This window comes from Pollachius pollachius (genome assembly GCF_949987615.1).
Source record: "Pollachius pollachius genome assembly, chromosome: 12".
NCBI classification, from domain to species: domain Eukaryota; kingdom Metazoa; phylum Chordata; class Actinopteri; order Gadiformes; family Gadidae; genus Pollachius; species Pollachius pollachius.
In genome coordinates, this window is record NC_136945.1 from 13,524,701 (window position 1) to 13,544,706 (window position 20,006).

The window sequence follows — 20,006 nt, forward strand, 5'->3', positions numbered from 1 at the left end:
AATAAGGCTTAGTTAGTGTGTTAGTATTCATCCCCCACCCACCCGATTGTCCTACTACTGCCATTGCCACATCACTTCAACCGTTAACATTACTTTGATCAAGTATGCTAATGTAAAACTAAATGAGGCATCAATCAAACATATTGTCCCGGCAGTGGTAGTACACGAGACAGCAGATGTGTCACATATTGACCGTTGCACTACAGATCCAAGTGAGTTAATACATTTTTAGTCACTCTTCTTTTTGTCTCTGTCTCATTAGTATCTTTTGGCTGCGGAACCACCAATAAGATTCTAGTGTGTCGCCCAAATTTGAAAAACGAAGGCAAATGTGCTTGTGTTTTAACAAAAGGTTTTCCGATTGCTCCTGTTCATGGTGCTCTACCTCACTGTTAATGTGAGTAGGGGGTTAGGGGATTGGGGGGTTAGGGGGGCGTTCGCCGTCAGGGCGCTTTCACACCTGTAGTTCGGTAGACTCGTCCGAGTCGTGGCGGAAGTTGATACTTTGTTGCGTTTTAATTTGGTGCGGTTAGCCTTCACACTGGTAGTTGTTGGGCAGATCATCCAAGGGAAACTCACAAGTCACTCTTCTTGCAGACAATAATAATGGAGTAACCACAAAAGTCTTGGTTAGTTCATTTTGCCTTGGTAATAACGTCAGTATTGTTGTGAGTGACCACAAGCAGTTGCTAAGTATCGTCGTCCAGCCGTATGCCGATACGTGCTTTCACCTCCAGATTGCACCATGTCCGACTGCGACAAATTCAATCTCGGAAAAAGGTTATTGTAGGCTTGAGCCTACCTGGCTGAATATAATTATTTAGAATCCAAATTTGTACATCCAACCCACAATGAATAATCTTTGGCTTGCTTCCTATAGTTGGGTCTGATTCAGTTCATCCCTGTTTTCAAGCGGACCAGGTTTGCCTTGTTTGATCCACACCAGAGTTCGAATGAGCGTTAGCCTAATAATAATATTGGAATAAAACAAATAAGAATATAATTACCGGCCAGGATTTCTATTTAGCGGTTAATTGGAATTCTAGTCAGCCAATGGCCGCTAATGGGAACCCCGAAACACACACATACACACACACGCACAAACAACACAGAACAAAATAGGGGGAAGCAAAAGGGCTTAAAACCCTGAGACGCAGACGCACCTACTAGAGCACAAACATACAAATCCCGTTGTTTAAAAATGTAGCACGCCGGTCACAAATAATTTGTTGAGAGTCTGTTGATAATCAAATCACACACATCCAGGGATCACACAAATAAACCATTTAATACTTTGAATCCAAATTTATTCCAACTCATCATTATTCTATGAAAAGGTCTCAAACTAATCAGATACAGGTGTGTTGTTTGTGTTTATAAAAGCGGCAAGGGGATAGTCTAGTCTGGTTAGGGTGTTTGACTCCCAGCCAAAAGGAACCAGGTTTGAATGCCGTATTCCTTCAGGAATCCTTAAGCAAGATGCATAACCCCTACCTGCTCAATAATGACATGTACCTAAAAACATTCCCTTTGTTGCTCTGGAGAAAAATGCTAAAATTATTTAATAGTAAACGTATCATTTTACCAACAATGGCAGGATTAACAACAGCTGTGAGACTGATGTTCAAGTGGCAATAAACAAAATACTTAATGAGTTAATTAAAGACATATGAAAAAACTAACTATTAGAATAAGTGTTTTTATACCTGCTGGATCTCAGCCCTGCCTTGTGAGACAACAATGTGTTTAATATGGCAGATGCAAGAGAATAGGGTGAGCAATTATAATTCTCCCAGGCTGTAAACACACAAATATTTAATGCAGGAGGAAATATAAAATTCAAGTGAGATGTTGAAGGTTACAGAAATACAATAATAAATGTAAAGAGAGACCGAGACAGACAAAGAGCGAAAGTGAGCACGCAAGAGAGAACGAGAGAGAGAGAAGGGAGATCTAAGCGGTGGCTTAGGCAAGAGGAAGGTTCAGATGGTTTGTACAAGAACTGAACATTCAAATGTGAGGCGAAGGCAAGTGGAAGGAATTACAATAAGGACAAACAGTGTGTATTTATTAGCCTTCTTGCAATGTTGACAGGTGCAATCATTGTCCATGCATGCAAACAATTTGGGAAGAAGTGAATGAATCAAAATCTGATTCAGAATCATAAATACTTTATGGATCCCGGGGGGGGAAATTATGTCACGTTGGTGTTGCTCCCATAGCAGAATATAAATATATGAATATAAGCATAAACAAACTACAATAAATAGTAAACAAGAAATAATGGGTACGTAAAAAATCACTAATCGCAAAAAAGGTACTACAACATATAAGAAATAAAATATTGTAGTACAACCCTTTGATGTATAAAAACAGTGTGAATATGAATTATTGCTCTGTGACTGTGACTTCTTGGTCAGTGGGATACAAATGTATGTTTCAGACCGACCTGCTCTGTAACAGCAGGTGGGCATACAGTTCTCTGTGGTCCTAAAGGACTGAGACTCCTGCTGTTTCCGTTTTCCTTCTGGAAGATTGCAGCTGTTGCTTTGTAGACAACAATCCCCCCAATATAAAGGCCAAGTCTGGCGGAGGCTTATTATTTATCACTGTGACTTCCAAGTTGGTGGCAGGCGTAGAAGTCGACTATCGTTTGTATTTTGTTCACCTGAAGCCAGCAGTTATTGTGGACTGAAAGTGGAAGAAGTGTTGAACTGTGTGTGTCACAAAAAGACATTCATAAAGAGAAACTAAAATAAGAAAAAACAGAGAAAGAAAAATACAATCAAAGAGTGAAAGACACAGAAAAAGCAAGGAAGCAACGAAACCTGAAGCAATTTCACAACCAAATAATAATAGTAACTGTGATCCAGTGATGCAACTGATTACTGGATGGATGGTACTGCATGATGCAGAGGCCACAGGCAACTTGACAGCAGCATGTGGTGATAGTCCGTAACATACTTGAATAGTGCAAGAGCATTTGCTAGTCCATTGCAACATATCTGGCCTCAACGCTCGTGGAGCCATTAGAAAGCAACAGTCATAAATAATGACACGATGAGGTGAATCGGCCACAATGGAAACACCTCTTTTCCGAATAATCTTTTAAATAGCTGATACGCATTCAATTCTCTGAACTTACCGGATGTGACTCTCAGCCTTGATCTGGGCCTGGGCGTATTGTTCAGATGTTTGCTTGTAGTTGTCCAGATTCTAGACAAAACAAGGGCCGAGAGATGAAGAACAGGTTAAAAGGGAGTTGGTCTGCGTGACTAAGAGTAATTTAAACTTTTCTCATTTCCTTGTATTGTCTAGACATATACTGTAATTAATGACATGCCATGCTCTCATTGGACTTTCAATCAATTTCCAGCTCGGAGCAATAATAAAATAAAATGAAGAAACTAGAATCTTACTCTATGAATTGAGTGGAAGTAGTTAGAGGCTAACAACATGCACGTCCAGGCAATATTCACAGGGTTACCACTGTTTTAATGACTTCCTTGGAGTCAGCCGTCGTTTAAAAAGTCTAAGGCTGTGGCAATCGACTTCACACACACAGCGCGTCGTCTGAAATGTCAGATTTGTTAAATGTGCCACCTTTAAAACCTTACAGCAATGCTAACAAATCGGAAGGTTGATGGCCTGTTTGCGTGCCATGTGATTGCATTCCCTACAAGGAACAGTGGCATTTAATAGCTATTAGCACAACAACTGCAGCCATTTCTAGAGGGGAATTTAAAGGACACTGTACCCCGATAGTCTGTGACCAAAACAAGGACCAGCTAAAATACTGATATAATAACTGATCCGAAAGGTCGGTAGTAAAGGCTTAGCATTCATTCAAATAAATCATCTTTTGTGGTCATTAATAGGACATTATTGGCCCCCATCTTTCGCTCATTTGGTAATCTCCCATTGGCATTTGCCAAGCAGTCTACTTGTCTGGAACAATCCTTAACCTAGCAGCCCTAACCTATATTGAGAATATGTTTAAAGCGATAAACCCCAGGGGGGTGAATTATCCTACAGCGGATGTCGCGCTGAAATCGTTGGAATAGGGTCCGTCTCGAATGCGAAGACAAACAACCCATACCGCCCGTCTCCCCCCTCATTCACACATCATCTCTCTACACGGTAATCATCATTTTAAACCAATAATCACAGCGGCCGTGCTTTTCCTTAATTATCTCCCATATTCCCAATAGAGGCAGAGAGAGGCCAACAGGAGAGGTGGATAATTGAAGTGGGCGAGCGAGGGAAGAGACAGGATCAAACACAAACCTCCCACTCAATCCCTCTCTACCTCCACCCGCACTCCCCCGCCACCACCACCAGGCATTTCCTATCTTATTATTTCACTGGTTCCTGTGACATTCTATCTGTGATCCTAGCACCTTCTTTTTTGGAGGAGATTTGAAGTTAAGTCACACACACACCACATCTATCCGGTAACCCCACCTGGCGCTGGTCTCTCTTCAGTGTAATTACGCAGAGCTACGCTCCTAGACAGTGCGATGAGTCACAGGAGTCACCAAAATAATTTGGACCACCGCAATGTCTAACAGCGTGTAGATGAGTGTAAAAGAAAAACAGATTAAAATGTCTTGCATAGAGAGAGCGTTTCAAAAGAGACAATGCAACCATAATAAGAGAATGAATAATACTCTCTGCTGCTTTGACTTTGTGATCCTTTTCTCTCGGAGCAGTGAATTCATTTGTTGAGATGCATCCTGCAGCGGAAAATTCAATTTGAAAATGCCAAACACTTCTAAGAGTAAGTTTGTATTCCCCGAGGTGAAGTTTGGTGCTTGTGCTATATTGGATTATCCATACCAGGATGAAGCAACTGTCGCTAATTCTTTCCATAGCTAGTGGATCAGGACTGGACTTACATGTCTGGCATCATACTCTTTAATGGGGATGAGGGAAAGCGGCAGCTTCTGCGGCGGAAAACGAATTGACTTGCATACAAAATTCTAAAATATCTATTCTAATATAATTTTTTTACCTCTGCACGCATCCTTGAAAGGAAAGCTTCAAGTGTTGACTTAACAAGGTCAGCCAGACCCTTTCTTAAGCGTCAATCTCATGTCATCGCGGTTAACATGAAACAACACCACTTGATTCACATAAATTCTGACATTGCTGAATACTAAAGGCGCCATGGTACTTTCATGGTACTTACACCGACAAAATGGACCAAGGGGATGAGCCAAGACGCATGTGGTGGATTGGGATGTGACCCAAAATGAGCAATCGATCACACTGCGGGTCAGTACCCCACCAATGTTTGAATCAATAGTGAGTTGATTGATACACCTGCTTTGTCACCTTGTAATATGTCAACTTTGGCCCTTGTGCTTCTTGCTGCTTTGAGCGGCTGCTTTTAACAATTAACAATCCAAACACGTATATTAACAAAAATTTGATTGTCATCGTTAAACGATTTAGATTTTCATCGTTAACCGAATTGGATTCGGCTGCCCAGTTTGAACAGTGCCTTGCTCTCGCCGACGACGTTCTCCTTTGATCAAATATACAACATTTCACAGTGGTTCGACCTGCGCTGGAGTGGGCACACCGCCTGCTTCTGGGCCGTGCCTGACTGACATACGTAAGTGGATGAGTAAGAAGACGCAACATATGGCCCTCTGTGGGAACTCCAGTGGAAGAGTTCGCCCACTGATAGCGAGAGTGACAGCCTTTTCTGTCTGCGGCCAGGGTGTAAGTGGGTGCACACATATAGTGGAGGAAGAGAAGTTCAAAGTGTGTGTGCTCAGCCTCGTGGGACTGTGGCTACAGAGGCCTAAAGGACACGAGGACCCACTGAGACTTCGGAATCGGCAGGTCCCATGGATTATGGAGCACAGGGGGAACGCCGCACTGGGAGCATCACAGGGCCTAGTGGCTGCTCTGAAATGTGAACTGAGATTCCCCCCTTGTTTGAAGTCGGGCTGGAGTGTCTGAAAGTGCAAAGTAGCTTACATATCATCAGCAAAGGTTGTGAAACAGGCTTAACTGAACTGAACTGCTACCGGATTGGACAAGGTGTGTTTGTCTATATGTTAGCCAAGTGGTTTCGAAATGTTAAACGAGCTAGATTTTCTCTGCAAAATATCTTCTCCTTTCTCCTCTTTCTTCCTTCTACAACACACACACGAAGAGTGAAAAAGATGGTACTGGTATATTATCCAATATCCATTCATGAAGTTCAAGGCAAATTGCATAGAACGACGCATCATTAGCACGCCACCGATCTAACAATCTATTCTACGCTACAATGAATGGCAGGTGTCAGCGTAGGCTTTGAATAGGAACCAGCGCAGCACCTACAACCGAGGGGGGAAGGGGGTCGGTGGAGAAGGCTGCGTCGACTAGAGAGAGCTAGTGCATGTGCATGTCTGAGTTTGTAACCCTAGTAACCGCTTCTAGTCTGCTCCCTGTGACAACCGAGAGGTAGCAGCTCTATCACCCTGGTACGCGCACACACAGGCACACACACACACACACACACACACACACACACACACACACACACACACACAAAGAGACACTGATGCACACACATAGACACACACACGTAGTTTTGCACCAGGAGCGAGAAGGGCAACGATAACCCTCGACGGGGGAGAGTGGGTGTTGAAGGGGGAGCTTTCAGGGGCTCATTGGCGGGATTAACCTGAGTGTGTGTGTATGTGCATGTGTGTCTTAGCTCGCAGACATGCAGGTATGTACTAAGTCTCTTTGTGTTTGTGTGTGTGTGTGTGTGTGTGTCTGTGATTTGATTCTTGCATCGCAGCATCGTCTCAATGGCCCCCGAGCGGCGACAGCGGATTCAGATGCAGTGATGTCCGGATTTAACGACGACGCAGGATTAAGGGGGGGGGGGTGGGGGGTATAAGGGTTTTGGGGGTGGGGGGGATTAAAGGCGGTGAATTTTAAAAAGAAACTTGTTTACAAAGTCTCAGGGGATGGAAGACAGCGATGCTCCACCTGTACACGACAAAGAGATTAAGGAGGGTGTGTGTTACCGGGGTGAACGCAGAGAGGGGTGGGGGAGTCGGGCGAGACATTGCAAGATCAATAGTACACTAGGGACACTATGTCTGTGTGTGTGTGCTTAGGGATGCTACATTTGTGAATTCCTCCAGTCCTAATTCTTCTTTGTGTCAACACGGGGAGGAAGGGGATCGCTAAAGCTGGACTATGAGTTGGCCACTCACGATTGCAATTAGCATTAAAGTGGCAGCAGGCAAATATAGCTGTCACGGGCCACACACGCACTCTCACGGTCACTCCCTGCGGACGCACACATACACACACACACACACACATACAACTCCACGCATCCAGAGCTTTTAGACAAACACAGTGAGAGTTGTTTGTTGCCTGTCATCCCTTTAGCAAACTGGACACTTTGGGTGTGTGTGTATGTGTTTACTGATGACTTCATCACCTTCCACACACACACACACAAAATGAGCCAATTTATTCACCTATTAGATGGGGCAGCTGGGAGAAATGTTGATTAAGAAAATCAAACACCAATTACCGGTGGATTCTGTCTCTAATCTGTCTGATGCTACCTTTGGCTTGATCCGCTCGCTCTGACCATCAAGACATGAGACTATATTGCGTGCGTGTACATACACACCTTTGACTTTGAGCTATCCTTTAATGTGCAAGGCATTTGCTTGGGTGGAGAAATCAATACAAGTTCAACAGGACGGCTTCAATCATCCAGCCCAGAGAGTCAAAAAAGACGGCTGGGGACAATTTGTTGTCAGAAAAGGCCAATTATCCTTGATATACGACAGGTATCATCTTATCCAAATATATCAAATGTTTGATGCAGTTTTAATAGCGACGTCTGTAGGACAAGGTGTCTGATAAACTTTTAAAAGAGGGGGCTCTTTCATGACAAAATATGTCAACAATGAAAAATGAAGCAAAGTCAGTTTGGACTTTTCATTCATGAATATTATAATAGGGATCTATTTTGAAAAGTGTTGCTGGAGTATGCAACAGTTCGTAGTGAGCAACCGGGGAAGGGCTCCACATTAAAGGGGGGGGATGAAAGTAAAAGAAGGAATGGAGGGACAAACGGAGAATGAAGGAAATGAGGGGCGAACCGAGGGAGATGGACTCCATACAGGGCTAGATTTTCTTTAATGCAGAGTCTACATCGCATCTTTATCTCTACCACTCACTCAGTGCCCCTCTCTCTCTCACCCTCTCTGACTCCCTGACTCTCTCACTTCGTCACTCACTCACTCACTCACCCTCTCCCTCCCTGCCTCCCTCTCCTCACAATCGCTACCCTCCACCAACCGCCAGTCCGGCCGAGAGCGAGGACATAGAAAGAGGAGCACAACAAAGAGGAGGGGACACGGCCACAGCAAGTTGAGCAAAGATAGAGCGTCGTCCGGTCCTTCCAGTCAGTCGTCTCCTCCGTCAGACGTGGGGCTGTAGGGGCGGCCGGCTGGCCGTTACGGGGCTGTTGGTCCGTTAGACTGGGCGACGTAAAAGGTTTACATAGAGAGCTGGGGGATGTGCAAGGACCAAGATAAGGGCCTGTTTGATGGGCCCGGCTGGCCAGTATACAGGGGACTGGGGAGGAGGAGCTGGGGGTGGAGGGTGGGCAGCAGGACGGAGCGAGTGAAAAGAAATGGGTGAATATCGCCACGGTACGTCCAGTGGAAAGTTATTCAGCTGTTAAACCTTCACACACCAGAACGACCAGAGAGTAAACCACCAAATCTGTCTTTACAGCCAATAGGACGATTTTATAGAGCCGACTGACCCAGAGCAGCGCCTTATGTCAGAGGTAAAAAATAAGTACGCTTGTGAGATGCCTATATATCTGGCACATATTTACCTCAGTTTAAACACAGCACAGTCTGTATATTTAAGGTTGGCACAGAGCCCGTTTTAAATGCAACATGATCATTGCTACTTTCAATCTCCTCCAAATGTCGGAAGACAATCCAACACCGTCCGATGGATCAAGCTGAAAACAAATGTTTCTGTTCCTTTTATGTTTCTTTGCTATAGGAGGAGGAACTGATGTAACAATGGCCCTTACCAACCACTCCCCCCCCATGTCCCTTGTCCTTCGTCCCTCTCTCGTCCCTTCCCCTCGCTCCCTAGCTCCGTGCACACCTTCGCCGGCCGACGCTGGCTCCGTGCCTCCTCAAAAGCACTCAGCGCTTTGTTCTGCCCTTGATTCGCTCACACTTAGCTATGGGTTCCTCGTGGACATTGTGTGTGTGTTTTTCTTTTCGCCGGGCGAAACCCACGGAATGGGGCCCACTGTGTAAAGAAGGAGTAACATTTATTAAGTGACTGCTCAGGAGGCTTTTATGAGGGTGAAACATATCAGCGAGGATCAGCAGGAAGGAGCGGAGGTCATAATTTCTTAAAAGCACACAACAAACCACTTCCTACTCCCCGCTTTATTACTATTTTTCAAAAGGCAGCGGGTAAGGCTGCTGGCGACAGGCAGCGGCAATAAGAGAAGGTCTGCTGTATTTGATTAGTTGCTGAGTGCTGTACCATCAGCAGCCTTAGAATCACCTTCTAGAACCCTCCTGTCTGTCCACCGTTTTCACATCCTGGCTTAACATTTATTTTCCCCCTTCGTTCTGGTCAGACGGTCAGTAGCAATGTGTCACTGAAATTGATTGATTGGGGTTAGGTGAGAACCAAATAGAGAGTAATAAAAACGGACTGGGTACTTTAATGCTGTAGCAGTTTTTTTTAAAGGCTTGTTTTGAACATGAGTTAGTGTCATCTGGTGCAAACTACTTAAGGACATTTTAGACTGTAAGTCTAAGTATGTTTGTGTGACATTCCCTTGTGTGTTATATATGCTTGTGGTGTATTAGGTCAGATAAGGAATGCAAAAGGAGTTTCCCTTTCGCCAAACTCAACCTTAAGTCAATAACCGTCTAACGCCTTTGTGACGCGCGGGCTAACGGACACCGGCAAACGGATCATCCTCACCTTCTTCTCCAGGGTTTCGAGCTGCTCCTTGTAGAAGGCTGAAATGGTGGCCAACTCGCGCTCCTTCCTCTCCAGCTGTTTTGCCTGCAACAAAGAGACGAGAGGGGGCCATGAGACACGAGGCAGGAGAGACCAGACGGGGATGAGGAGGAGGATCACAGGAAAGAGAGAGAGTAGAAGGAAGAGAACAACAAACAAGAGAAGTACTGAGGGGATAAAAGAAATGAAGACGGGTGAAGGATGCGCCTCTGACTCAGTTGATGGCATGTAAACTGTGTGTATTTAAGCAACAACCGAGCTAAGTGCTGCATTGAAGCGGGTTTATAGGGAATTTAGGAGGCTTCCGGACAGCTGTGTGCTTTTCATTGGGAAATCTAAACACCATTTTCGAGAAATACTATCAGGATACGTGCGTTTTATTACATCCACACCTGGCCTTAAATGGGGCGGGCGGGAGGTAACATGCACAGACATTAAACTGAAATCCTTCTTTCATTGTTGTATTAATGGAGGCATCGGTTAAATGAAAGATGGTTGCTAAGCAGCGGCTCGGGGAGTTGCAAGCTAAGCAGAGCGCCATCGAGCTCAAACGATTAACTGAGGCAAACATAAATGACTGTTTATCTCCTTACTTATGGAACTTATTTATTGGAATAAAATGGTCCCAGTAAATATAGTTATCACGTGTTTTAGAATGTGTATGTATTTGCCCCGTCATAAAGGCCTTATCTTTATGTTTTCTTAGGAACATATATTATACTGCAACTACATCGCACCACCACAATTTCACATATTTATTTTATGTCTATAAAAAAAGGATAGTTCCTATGCATGTGTCAGAACTTACATAGGCACGGGGCTGCAGAATCTTGTATGGTAAGGTTCAGGATGTTATGATGTGATGAAGCACTATACCGAAAGAGAAGATAGGCTAAGGAATGGCCCAGGGCAGACACAGCGGCAGGCAAGCAGAAAAAGAAGAAGAAGAAGAAGAAATGGGAGGCAGGCATTAAAAACAACGAGATTTCACTCATGTAGTTGAATTGGTAATGGCAATGATCCCAGCTGGATCATTGCCATTCTTCATACAGCACTACAGAATAAAAAGTCTGCCAAAAATTGTCGGTCAACAGGTTTTTATTACAAAAAAAAATAGGGATATAATATGTATAGAAACGTATGACAAACATGAAAATGAAGCAGAACTGATATAATCTGGCTGCAAGGAAATGAAGAGATGATGGAGATCTGTAAAGTGAGAAAAGGTAGAAAAAGATGAGAAGCACGATGCCCATGTAAAGCAGCAGCCTGCAGGAGTGTAATCAGTGGTTCCTTAGTAACAAGCACACACTCAGTCCATCCTCCCGCATATCACCCCCTTCATCATTCCCTTCAGCCCTCTCTAAATCAGCTCATGTATTTAGCATAGGCTACACGGTATATGAGACCATTACATGGGGACCCGTTGCCCATTGTCAGGGAGGAGAAGCCATACTCTGTCAGAACTGAGTGTCGGTGCATAAGACCACTCGACGCGGACTGATGGCCTACTGTGAGGGAAAATAAGCTGCACTTATTCACACCAGTTTGGCACGAAATTGAAACAGATTTTTCCCCAAACAACTATTTAAAACTATTTCAACCATACACATCGCTGCGTCTAGAATTGTTCATCTCATTCTGTTTACTTGCAGCTAATCATATAATCCACAGGATGATACAGGAGCTCCGCCTGTACCACAGTGCCCCCCCCCCCCCCAATAAATACATGGTGGGGAAAGGTTTTACCTAGCTAGTCAAATAATTGAATTGGTTAAGTGTCTGTGTCCGCAGACAGATATCGGCAAAAGCTTAAGCTGGGACACGTTTCTTTCTTGCAGGAAATGCATGAAAGTCCCGCAAAGCTGTGCACTTCCATAGGAAAAGGTGCAGTATGGATTGTCAAAGGAGAGAAATTAGGAAAAGCTCCAGTCACACTGTATCCCCTAAACCTTTTATGACGGCATTCAGGATTCTACGTCAGGCAAAGTAAGACCATTTCCTTAACAACACTCAGAGCTGTTGTTGGAAATGAGTTAGTAAAAAAAACCTTAAACACAGGCATGTATTTAGGATGGTAAAAAGCTACGTTTCCAGCCTTAATCCTGAACCAGAGATGGGACAGATGCAGCTGTTGATGAAATTGTCTGGTGTTTTAGCATCGGTGGGGGGATAGCTGGAGGGGGGGTCAGGGAGCGAGGTGGGGGGCACCCTCTGGAGCGCATACATTATGTGCACTATGTGTTTATCCGTGTTACCCATGTGCATTGACGTGAGTTTCAGTCAATGCCCAACTGGGGAGCTGGCGACATTTTATAGCCCAGTGAAAGCCGACGCGGTGGGCCTAACAGATGGCTATAGCATAGACACTGTGACATGAATTGTCTTTCGCTAATGGAAATACAAAGTGAACCGTCCCTGGGCTAAGAATGTGCTGCGTGATTACAGAACAACTCGGCTCGGTAGAGACACTTTGGGTGGGAGAACACAATGCTAAATGGGGTATTATTCCACATCCAAGCCGCAGAATGCGTGTATTGTGTGCTATTGTGTGTAAGTGTCGATATACAATCCATGCTCCGACGCGTAGACACAAAGGCGAAAATAAATGCCCCGACCATACATGGACAAGATAAAAGCATGGCAGCAGTGTTTTAAGGAATAATGAGGAGTGATTGCTGGCGTCTGGTTGGGTATTACCGTGTGATAAGAATCACACATGGACTGCAGAGCATGGCCTTTGAGGACACTGTTTCTAAAGGGAACAGTGTCCACAGATGCGCACACACACAGAGTGCATACGCACACACAAACAGGGCAGAAAACACATAAATCAATGCATACACTCATGCAGGTCTCTCCGTCTCTATTTCATGCACACACACACACACACACGCACACACACGCACACGCACACGCACACACACACACACACGCACACACACACACACACACACACACACGTTAAATAATCTAACTGTATCCAACTTAACAGGCAGACGTTCCCAGAGGCTCTATCAGAGTTGGAGGCACATCTGCATACCGCATTCCCCACACATCCACCCTTCTTCTCTGCAGCAGCTGTTCCACACTTATAGGTGTGTGCGTTTCAGCGTGCGCCCGTGGTGTGTGTTTGAAAAGAAAAAATAGAAATAGGGTAAGAAAGAGAGTATGTGTGCCTATGTGTGTATTTGTTTGTGTGTTTGCGTGTTTGAATGTGTGCGTACGTGCGCGGCACACGTAACAATCACCTCTGCCAGCAGCACAGATGATGTGTAATTTTCTAGCTGAATAGCTCCCAAAGTGTTGTTGTGTGGAATGGTGGCAGCCATGCTCTCACAGCCCCGCTTTAATGCACAACAAAAACATGACATTTAAATAGAGAGGGAGGGAGAGGGAGAGAGAGAGGCAGAGAGGGAGAGAGAGGATAGAGACAGCGAGCAATAGGAAAAAGATAGAGAGAGAGAGAGTTTCAACAACAAAAAAAATACAAACATCATTGACACCTCCACTGGTAGTGCTGCTTACCCAAGCATCCAGTTCTGCTGGCTGGGGAGGAGAAGAGAATGGAGGGGAAGGAGGGGAAGTGGAGGGAGGTGCAGGAGATGAGGAGGGGATGGTAACATATAGGAAAGGTGCAGGATAATGAGAGAAAAGAAAGGTGCAAAAACAGGAGAGGCATAGAGCACGTATAACATAAAGGTGGAGAAGAAGGATAAAGATAGATATGACACGTGTGGCAGGGAGGATGAAGGGAGCGGCAGAAGAGGAGGAGGAGGAGGAGGAGAGGGGCGAAAACAAAGGAAAATGATTATGGTGAAGGAAAGAGGAAGAGACAGCAGAAAACACATAGTTAGTGCAGCCAATCACAGTCCGTGTTACGTTGACAACGTGTTAGTCTGTTTGGAGAAACCAAGGGAGGGGGGTCTAGGTTGGAGATCAAGGCTTCCGCAGAATGAGTTGAACTGCGGCCATATTCTGTCATTGACTTTGGAAAGCGCACAATGGATTGACTGATCGTGAATATTTTAACATCAGGTCAATGTTGTAAGTCCCGTATTATCACAGTCCCCTGAAGAAGCCAAGGCTTGCCTTTTAATGACGATAAGGTAGCCTGAAAGTTCCACAGGTGTAGAGAAAAATTACATTGGAAATATTTCACTCTTTTAATGTAATAATGTTATCTTCATGAACCCAGATAATGATTACAGAACTGGAAGTAGTGGATGAGGTGTCATATCCTCACACACACACGCGTACGCACGCACGCACGCACACACACACAAACACACAGGGATTATAGTGCATTGAAAAGTGCTATATAAATTCAATGATTAATTATTATAATTAATGTCTTTATGTAGAAGGATGACTCAACACACCAACACATTGACTCTTTCAGAAAATGCAAGGCAGGGTTAGACCCAGTGATATATCTCAGATACACTCATGAAACGTGTTTATGTCCCCAGACACCCACGGACCCTCTGATTATATGTTCCAATAAGAAATTACCATTTCTTATTAGACCAAGAAGGAAAACCCGAGTCAACATGTTTAAGAAAATCTTGAAGGGAAAAGAAAAACTAAATTGGTTGGCAGATCCTTTTACGAACAGCCCTTAAAAAGCCTGCTGCTCAAACAACACACACAAGAAAGTGGTCCTGAGACAAGATGAATGGATTTATTTTATGCCACACTAAATGCATTGCTAAAGTTTGGCTGTGTGATCTTGCTTGAAATGGCTGCATATATTTCTGTAGATAGACATGTTTTTATGATGTGTTCTGAATCCCTTTCTCCTCTTGTCCATTCGATATGCGTTCATGGCGCTGAACCACAGCTACGATGTATTTAATTAATAATGAATGATTTAATTAAGCAAGGTTGTATGTGTCTGAATACTGAAATAACTTGCAGCATTGAACATGTTAATGAGGTATGAATTCATTATAAAATAACAGGCACATTGAGGGACACGCAGACTAATTGACCTTTCTCAAAATAAAAAGCTACATTGCTGACATCAATAGGCTTAGGTAATAGGCTTTGAGTAGCAAATACATAACATGAAGGCGCTGAACACATGCAACTAACTAGTTGCATGTTTAATGAATTTAATCAAAGTGACAGTGTCTAAGTTTTACTAATGTTTTTATAAAAAAATAAAGTATTGAGGTATATCTGTAGTACACACTGGTAGCTACAGCTAGCAACATTCTCATATATTAAATTTAACCCTAACCCTGATATATTGAATGCTATTTTCAAAGTTTTACAACGGACCAGAGTCAAATCTTATGTTGATGCTACTTTGAGTTATTCCAGGGGAGCAACTCATATTCCTCTTAACTCAGAAACTGGCGTACCATACCACTTTAGTAGGACTTTTGCTTCGGCAGAGCAAGTTTTTACACTAATGAAACATGTTAGCTTTAGCTGCTGGTGTAAATGAGTGAGCGCTGGCAACAGCAGCAACTGGGTGGGGCCACATTAAGGCCAAAAGGGGTTGCGTTGTTTTTCCTATTTTTGCCAGGAACATGCTAACAGATGATAGAGGAGCAAATCTTACACGTTGTCTATTTAATGTGTGGGTGAAAAGTGCAGAGAATTATCGATATTTTGTTCTCTTAAAGGTGCAGTGTGTAGGATTTTTCTGGCATAGCAATGAAGCTAAATATTGATCACCTCGCCCTCACCTCTGCCTTTCCCACCCCGTTGGAGAAGCTGCGTTAGCCTGTGTTGATCTGAAAATTGCCAGTAGGTGCCTCTAAAACGATGTAATCGCATACAGCAGCATCGAGAAGCCAAGGCTAAAGTGAAGAGGTTCCTTGATAAATGTATATATTTTATTTTATTTATATACTCTCTAAAACGACATAACTAAATGGCGGACTCCATGGAAAAGGACCCGCTACGTTTGTAGATATGCATGTCTCCATGGAAGTTAAAATAAACAAAACAATTCTTATATTCATGGTATTATAGAATATTAAAAAACATACTTATGAATATTATATCCCATTTCTGCCAAGTATGTTCTTCTAGATATAACAAAATCATACACAATGCACCTTAAGTAATAAGTGACTACAACTTTGCATCCAATTAAATTAAGACAAGAAATATGGAAATCGGAAAAATACGGAAAAAACGACTACATTGTTGACAAATATCTGTTGAACCGAACGAGGGATCATTGGGGTCTCATGCCAGAGTATGTTCCTGCAGTAACGGAGGCTGCAGCTTCAGGGCCGCACTCCTAGGAGCGCAGTTCTAGGAGCGCAGTTCTAGGAGCGCAGTTCTAGGAACCTTTTTTCTATACGGGGTGTGTCTCTTCAGGGCAGTGACCTCATGTTGCAGGAGAAGGAGGAAGCGCATGGAATGGGTGGGCTTCAGTTGAACTATTATTTTGCAACCTTTATATTTTACCATATAAAATATACAAGTTAGGGTAGAACAGGTAGAAAGACTCAACAACAATAAGAAAATCACGAAATCAATTGACAATTTTTATGGTGAATATTTTAAGATTCAGTCAAAGGTTCATATCTCCTAGATGCGCCTTAAAAGAACCTGCAGAATCAATTGCCCTAAGATCCTCTACTCATGAACACGCAGCCTGAACATAATTATAAATGTATGGCGCATGTCTGGCACATTGTTCGATACTTGATACTGATCCATCAATAACATTTACAAAAGTGTGCATTATGTTTCCCAATGGGACACCTCTGCTTTTAACCAAACTTAAATCAATGCGCTTCAAAACCAACAATAACAACAACGGTTGTGTATAACTATCGACCAGATGTTTTCCTTACTACGAAAAAACAATATGCTCAAAGCACCGCAGAAGCATATTTAAACGTCAGCTGATTGAGTCAATAAAAAAATGAATATGAATATGAAATATATTATATTATATTATATAATAATATAATAAAACAAATAATATGTTACTGTTGTTGGCCACTGTGGTATAAGTGGAAAAAAAACCTCCAGGAGTACTTTTTTCCTTACATATATTTGAAGGCATGTTAACTCTCTTCACGCTATCTTAATGGAGATTCAGGAACCAAGAAAGAAAGGTTCAGAAGACTGTGCTGTCACGCCACTGCTGTGTTACAATGTCTTGTAGTAGAAAGATGTATTGATGACCCGTATATGAGCAAAGCAGCTCCACAGCACTGAGAGAATACGAACAGATCCAGAGAAGGGCGTATGTAGTTTTCTGAGAAAGACTTAATTGGTCAATTAACCATGGCAGCCTATTGTAGATGGCCTGTAATGTATGCGGTGTAATAAAATACATATTTATATATATATTTATATACGTGTGTGGATGTTTACAGTGTGTATATGTGCATGTGTGTCCACCGTGAACGCCCCAAGGGAGGCTAAATATTTGAAACAACATCTTACTGTGTTATCGTTATTAAAGCAGTATGACAAGAGAGGGTCTGCTTAACAAAAGCAAACAAGCATCGCTGGAGTGCCAGTAATGGCGGCAAAGAACGCCGTCTTGGGTAATGTTGCACTTATACCACAGGTAACAAAAATATATAATATATAATCAAAATAAAATCGGATTGTGGGGCAATTCGCTCTCAAAGCAAATCCCTTTTTGTTAGTCGTATCTCGCTGTTGTCACATTGGTAGACTCCTATGCAACACAAATCATAGTTTATATTACTCCAGCAAATAGCCTTTGTAACGTCCTAGCAATAGAGGTGTTCTCTCGTCCCTGTTGTAGGGTCAGCCAACCAACTTGAGCTAATGCTTTCTAGAGATCGCATGCATTTCACATGCATTCTTAAGCTAGTATCGCCATGTTATGGGTTTAATCAATGGTGGAATAATGCTCATAGTGATGAGGCATTCTCCATTTGAGCCTTTGCTAAATTGGAAATTGCCTCATCACTTGGTGGCTGTCGTACTCCTTTGATCACATTCTAAAGGTCTAGTTGATCCATCAGATTAGACACATTTATTCAGAGCGACTTATGACATAATCTTGCTCAAGGGTTGGTGACAGTACCGTCCAGCTGGGAGTCAAACACCTAATACATTACACGATCCATCCTGCTGCTGTTTAATGTGTATCTAGAATAGGGAGTCAAATGTGTTTTTGGTGTATGCGTTCACATATGGGGATCCAAGCAACTCGTGCATGGTGTGACAGCCCTCTGTAACCTCCTGATTGAGTGATCAGTGTGATGGCTAACACCCATGCGGGCTGAGCTCCTCAGCTATATAAACTGCAGGAGTCAGCCACTTGGGCTCTCTCTCCTTGGACGTATGGTTGGTTTAAGGTTTTTGGTTAACTTTGCTTTGCACATGTGTCACATTCTCCACTCATCCACACACAGCACTCATTACTGATTTACATGCATCACTTTAGCTTACTTTACCTTAAGTTGGTTGAATAAACTACGATTGATAAACTTAAAGCTATGTGTGGTCTCCTCCTTGTCATTCCCTTGAGCCGGGCTGTGACGATAGTGATGATACACACCGGTGAGCGGCTGTCTCAAGAATGACAACACATCGGGGTGTGTGTGGCAGTCGAGGCAAGTGCTCCCAACCCAGCAGTAGACACACAACAGAAAAGGATGGGTAGGAACGGTGGATGGAGTTAATGTTAGCATGCCTCATAAAAACACTATTCGGTTAAATGATCTGACTCAAACATCCAGTTGCCACGGTTTCTTTGATCGTGTGTCTGTGGGTGTGCGTGTTTGTGTCAGACAAAGCCAACACCATCTGTTTAACCTCCCCACACTTCAGTTGATGCTTCTGACTGAGCGCGTGTGTGAATGTGTGCGTGTGCAACTATTTATGTACTTGGACCCCAACAGCGAGCTCATAGAAGTTGTGAAGGACCATTTCCATGCTGATATGCACTAGAATGTGTGATTGAATGGAAACCGACGCGCGCGCGCACACACACACACACACACACACACACACACACACACACACACACACACACACACACACACACACACGGGTCTAGTCGGACTCGATCAAACACACTAATATTCCTCTGACTAGACCGCATGCACACACACACACACACACACACACACACACACACACACACACACACACACACACACACACACACACACACACACACACAATGGGTTGTGTGTGTGTGTTTGTAACAAACCACGTTCAACTTAGTTAAAGCCATTGCAAACAGGTCCCTGGACTTGTTCTGTTCTTACCATCTTTCTCTAGGCTCATCCATCATCTTTAAGGCCAGTATTTACTGAGACATTTACATTATACAAACAAACGCAGCGGGTATCTAATAACCAGTATTGACTTGTTACTCGGAATCCAGGTGAGAACCAAGGACACTAGACGACCTGTTCCCTCCAAAAAGTCTTCATGAATATTCATGAGCGGTGAACTGGAGGGTTCAGGTAAACCGTTGTGGTTGCCATCATGATGTATGTTGTGTTCTGGTCTACCTGCTGGTTCACTGTCCCTCCTCCAGGACTGAGTGCTAGACCCTCCTGCTTTCAGATCAACACATTTATGAACAGGACTGCCGGCTATCGCTACAGGAGCAGGTCATCCAGTCAACAACAAAGACTTGGATTGTTGATATTGGTTTATGAGTGTGCACTTGTATTGCTTTTACATTGACAGAAAATATGTCTGCAAAAACAGCTATATTAAACTTATATTGGATATTAAATTAGCCCAATTTTCTGATGAAAGAGAGGCCAGATATCTAATGTGCAAAAACACTGACAGATTCTTTGTGATGATCCTAAAATAGTTGATGAATAGTAAGCATTGAGAAAGTTGGAAACAGCCGGATCCATTTTTGCTTGGGGAAATTCAGCCCCTGCCATATCCACATGAGTATAACGTCTTCTGAATCCATACCATCTATCCTATTGTCTAAACACCCACACCCAAATGTTTGATTCAGTTAT

The 20,006-nt window shown here is 43.3% G+C and overlaps 1 protein-coding gene across 1 annotated transcript in view; it reads right to left on the bottom strand.

The window, feature by feature from the left end:
- Window positions 1-20,006, bottom strand: part of chchd6b (coiled-coil-helix-coiled-coil-helix domain containing 6b) — a 52,682-nt gene that overhangs the window by 18,179 nt on the left and 14,497 nt on the right. The window contains exons 5-6 of the mRNA XM_079748735.1: window positions 10,012-10,095; window positions 3,146-3,216 (exon numbers count right to left, since the gene is read on the bottom strand). Of these exons, the coding sequence (XP_079604861.1) occupies window positions 3,146-3,216; window positions 10,012-10,095 (155 nt within the window). The remainder of the gene's footprint in view (window positions 1-3,145; window positions 3,217-10,011; window positions 10,096-20,006) is intronic.